Raw genomic sequence first — 4,796 nt, 5'->3', positions numbered from 1 at the left:
CGAAAGTTCTCGGTCGAGTCCGATTTCAGCGGGGCTTCAGTTAAATTCGGATCCCTTTTGATCTGTAGGCCAGCTTATTTAGAATTTAGGTTTGCGACGGTCAACAAGAACTAGAATGGAAACTTCAAATATTTCGCGACTTATATGATGCAAATGAGAGAAGCATTATAGTAGTAGATAATTTTTCTTCTTATATGATTGGAGAATATTGTTAGAAGACTTAACAATAAGTAATTTTTAAAAGAGTTGAGAGAGAGAGAGTAAAGAATAAACTGTCATTGATTCTTCTAATTAAATTTCATTAAAGAACTATATTTCTGCATGTTTATCGCGTGATTACATCAAGAATTGTAAACAAAATTATATCCATAAAATTATATATTTTATTATACAAGTGACATTAAGAAGTAAAGAAGTAAAGAAACAAAGTGCGCAAGAGCGCAATCGTGGATATTATATGTTGACAATGCGAACGGAAACTGATCATTAACCGATCCTTTAAACTTTAAATCAAAGAATTTATTATTAGTTTTAGCAACTCTTCCTTTTCACATTTAAAATAAAAGTGATAGATACAATTTAATAATAATAATGACAATAAGTAATAATTGCATTTGTTAATAAACTGGGCAGATCTTATTTGTGGCTATTAAAAGTGCATACGATATTATATTATAAACAAATTAGTGCATGGTACTCAAGTAATGTTTAAATAGACGAGAGCTTTTATGGAGAAATGAATAGTGCAGAGCAGCTGAGATGAATGAACTTGAGGTTCTATAGGAAACAAGCTCGACGGATATAAATATAACATATATAATATAAATTTCATCGCCGCGACGTTGTTATCATTGTCATTATCGTCTGTACCATCAATGCTACCACCACTGTTCGAGTTCCTGTCCCGTACAGCGCTTCCTTCACGGCCTTTGTACCCTTCGCTCAGAGGGGATAGCCTAAGTTTAGACCCGGCAAGACTCTGGCCGAGTTCAGTGTGAAACCACCATCCTCGAGAATCAATTTCTTCGCGCCGGACGTGCTTTCCGCGTGCAAGTTTTGCGTGCGTTTTGATCGGCGAGAAAGCTCGTACGCGGTTCGGAAGAATAAAAAATTTTACATCTCGTGAAGGAAATTATAGAGAAAGATTATCGCGATGGCATACAGCTGGGATAATCGCGTTAATTTCATAGTGAAAATTCTGTATGGTTAGTAGATGCGGTGGATATTGCAAGGGTGGTCGAGGTAGAGGAGAGGACAACAATTAGAAAGACAATGTGATTATATGAAGAGACAGCGCATAAACACGCTACGAAATTACGAATTATCGAAAATTGGAAGTAAATGATGACCCCTTATGCAAAAATAAGTAGAAGTGTAAAATAAATAAATTTCTTTCGTATATAAAGCTTTGTTTTGTAAGACAAAATTCTAAAATTTGTAATAAAAAGTAAATCAATGTTTTTCATTCTATTAATTAATGAAATATCTCCTCTGTAAATACGCTTTGCATCGTGCAGCAAATGCATCCCCTTGCATTGTCTTATATATCTCGTGTGTTCCCTCTTGTGTAAATTTCGTGGAATGGTAATTGGTATAGTAGTATAATACGTATATAATAGGTGTCTCACAATAAAAGTGTTAAATAAACATTAGACAATAAAAGCGCTAAAGAAGAAAATGTAAAATATGATTTTTTTGTTATTTTTTTTTTTATACGAAATGTAACCATATAATTAATCTTTGAACACCACACTGGGTTACGGTAACCCAGTCCGTTTGAAAAAAACGCGCGGCGTTTATGAACGGTCTGAAGTATGGAGTGGGAGCAATGGGGAGAAAAAACTTTCTTTGCATTGATGCATTAGATCCCGGGATAAGAGCAAAAGAAAACTCCAGGATTACCGTAATCCATGTGTGGTGAAATCAGGTGGCGAAAATAGTGTGGTGTTCAAGGGTTGAAAGAAAAATATCTTTCTTTTTCCAAATATTTTAAATAGTAGAAATATATGTGATTTTTTTATAAAAAATTGATTCTTACATATTTAGTTATTTATTAAATTATTATTAACATACATATATATTTCTTTATACAGAATGACAAAAAGAATTATTATAAAAAGATTATGTGATTTTTATATAAAAAAAGTGCAATAACACATTTTATATAAAAAGATAGAATCATCAATTGATTATTTTAATTATTCTATGTATAAAAGTCATCAAAAACATTTTACTGAATATTCTATGCAAAATGTTTTATATTTTATATAATTTATATATATAATGTATATATTATATTAATGTATATTATATATAATGTATATTATATATATACAAAAAGTATAAAAAATATTTTTTGTATGTATAAAAAATATATACTTTTCGATAACTTATCTAAATAATTTTGTATGCAAAGTAATTAAAAATCGATTTAACAAGAAAATTATATTATATTAAGTAATTAAAAATTCTGAAATTCTAAATAATCTTTAAAAGAAATCGTCAAAATAATGGCAAACAACGCCAGCTTGTTTGCTGAGTAGGAAAAAAGGATCTTTGTATATTGTATATAAAAAATGGTAGAAATGTTTTGTTATATCTGTTCTACTATTATTGAGCAATTATTTTAATTTGTTCAAAAAATTAAACATTGATCATTTAAAATATAATATCTCAGTAAATAACCCCAACAGTAACATAATGTTATAATTTTACACTTAATAATGTAACTGTTATGTATAATATTTTATTTATATTTATATTGTTGAGTGTGAAATAACATTGATATTGTGTTAATTGATATTCTTACTGGGATAGGAACATATAAGCAGTTTAAATAAGAAAAAGTCGACTATAAATTAATCAGACATATTCAACAGTACAAATATAATAAGATAAAAATGGAACACTTCTGTTCGTAAAAAAAATCCATCAGTTCAAAATAAGTGTCCTTAGTGAAAAGAGCTTGTATAACTGCAGATATTGATAACAACGGATATTTGGACAAGCATGATTTCGAATGCATGGCATTAAGAATGACGATCATCGAAGGTAAAGGCGAGTTTAATTACAGTCGGTACCAAGAAAATCTTCATATCATGCTCTCTTTATGGGATGAAATAGCTGATCTGGCAGATTTTGATAAGGTATATCATTATTGTGAAAAATATTACCTAAAATTCAAATCTGGAACTCATTACATTACACGATGAGCGTCTAATTAAAATTATTTTCCAAATTTTGATTCGTATAATTGTTAGTATATGTATAATAGAGAATAAAAGTATATAAGTATTTAATAAAGAATAAAAAAAATTTAATCTTTCATAATATATTAAAATAAAAATTATCACTTATTTATATTATTCCTTTTCCAGAACGACGTTGTAACGATAGAAGAATTTAAAAAGGCTATGCAAAGTAGCTGTGTTGGTCGTTCTTATAACGATTTTCCTCAAGCTATGAAGATGTTCATTGATAGTCACTTCAAAATACTTGACATAAATGGTACTGTACAATATTTACAAACGTAGGGAAAACATTGGCCGATATTCATAGTCCATTCTCAAGACAGTCTTAAGTAATATCTTAAAATGCTAATAGTGGTTCTGTAATTGGTCTTTAAATATAAAAACATGGATCATATATGTATACCGACCATTGTGTAGAATAGTATTGTAATTAATAAATCATAATTTCTTTCTCTCTCTCTATAAAATTAGATCAATAGAAGAAATTGTTAATCGAAATTATTATATGAAATAATTAATTTATAATGTCTGTTCCAGAGGACGGCGTAATTGGAGCTGAAGAATTTCGATATGATTGTGCTTCAAGGATTGCTGTGGATAATGTAGACATCCTTGATAAAGCTTATCAAAGTCTTTTAAATGTAAGTGAAGTAACTTGATTATTTAATAAAATAAGAATGAAAACTCCATCAAACTCCTTTTTTTACACTTTCTTAAATTTATAAACCAATTTTTGTTACTTTAAAGAACTAATGTTATAAAGCGGTAATTTGTATTCACTGGGCGGCAATTTTTGAAACGTATTAAGTCAAGTATATTCCAATAAAAGATACGTGATTTTTTTATTTTATCGAAAATAAAAGATACGCAATAATAAAAAAAATACGCTACTGCAATTGTCATTTCATTAAAATACTTATTTTATCTCCGTTCCATGCAATTGTTCAAAATTCAGTAAAATTCTGAAAGATTTAATATAAAATCGTATACTTTTTCATGAGATGTGTATATATTAATTAAAAATTAAAAGAACGATCGTTTTAAAGTAGTACTTCATTACGTTAACAGGATGATGACAGAAGACGCGGTGGATTGAACTTATCACGTTATCAAGAATTATATGCGCAATTTCTCGGTAACCCTGACGACAATTGTCCAGCAATTTATCTTTTTGGGCCAATAGGACAAGAGTCATAACTGAAATACTCGTCGAAGCGATGTCAATCTTTATTATAAAAAGTTACCTTTTTAAAAAAAAAGATAAAAAAGGCTCCAAGTGTACGCGCTCCTCAAAAAATAACTGTTATACATAATTAAAAAAAAATAAAACCCAAGTGAGATGTATCTTCTTATTCGTATTCAAGGGTCTTCTTATTTCAATTCAAGCAGCAGTATTTTTAAATTTCATTAAAAAAAATTATATCACAAAATTGTGCCAATTAAAATAAAATTTATTTACATTATATAACCTAATTTAATTTAATCCAAATAATGTATGTATATTTTCGAATTTCCACTCAAAGATAATTTTATTTCAATCCAAGT

At 28.6% G+C, this 4,796-nt stretch overlaps 1 protein-coding gene across 4 annotated transcripts; it reads left to right on the top strand.

Annotated features, from left to right (window-relative positions):
• The first annotated feature begins 970 nt into the window (after positions 1-970).
• Positions 971-4,676, top strand: Scp1 (Sarcoplasmic calcium-binding protein 1). Of its 4 annotated transcripts, none has more exons than XM_018522561.1 (5): positions 971-1,337; positions 2,980-3,146; positions 3,378-3,507; positions 3,789-3,892; positions 4,320-4,676. In XM_018522561.1, the coding sequence occupies exons 1-5, from the start codon at positions 1,283-1,285 to the stop codon at positions 4,446-4,448; spliced, it is 585 nt and encodes a 194-aa protein (XP_018378063.1). In that variant the 5' UTR covers positions 971-1,282; the 3' UTR covers positions 4,449-4,676. The 4 variants fall into 4 exon arrangements, with proteins under 4 accessions (XP_018378063.1, XP_018378064.1, XP_018378065.1 ...); XM_018522562.1 differs by having other exon boundaries at positions 975-1,205; XM_018522563.1 differs by having other exon boundaries at positions 1,274-1,344.
• The last annotated feature ends 120 nt before the right edge of the window (positions 4,677-4,796 follow it).

Source organism: Trachymyrmex cornetzi, unplaced genomic scaffold (assembly GCF_001594075.2).
Source record: "Trachymyrmex cornetzi isolate Tcor2-1 unplaced genomic scaffold, Tcor1.1 scaffold1354, whole genome shotgun sequence".
NCBI classification, from domain to species: domain Eukaryota; kingdom Metazoa; phylum Arthropoda; class Insecta; order Hymenoptera; family Formicidae; genus Trachymyrmex; species Trachymyrmex cornetzi.
Note: the sequence above shows the minus strand (reverse complement) of the source record. Positions and strands in the feature narration are given on the sequence as shown.

Excerpts from the sequence above, each read along its gene's own strand:
- Scp1 (XM_018522561.1), top strand. The coding sequence starts at position 1,283 with ATGAAGAGACAGCGCATAAACACGCTACGAAATTACGAATTATCGAAA. Across the intron at positions 1,338-2,979 it reads CGAATTATCGAAAATTGGAA|ATATTGATAACAACGGATAT; the intron begins GTAAATGATGAC and ends GTATAACTGCAG. Across the intron at positions 3,147-3,377 it reads ATCTGGCAGATTTTGATAAG|AACGACGTTGTAACGATAGA; the intron begins GTATATCATTAT and ends TTCCTTTTCCAG.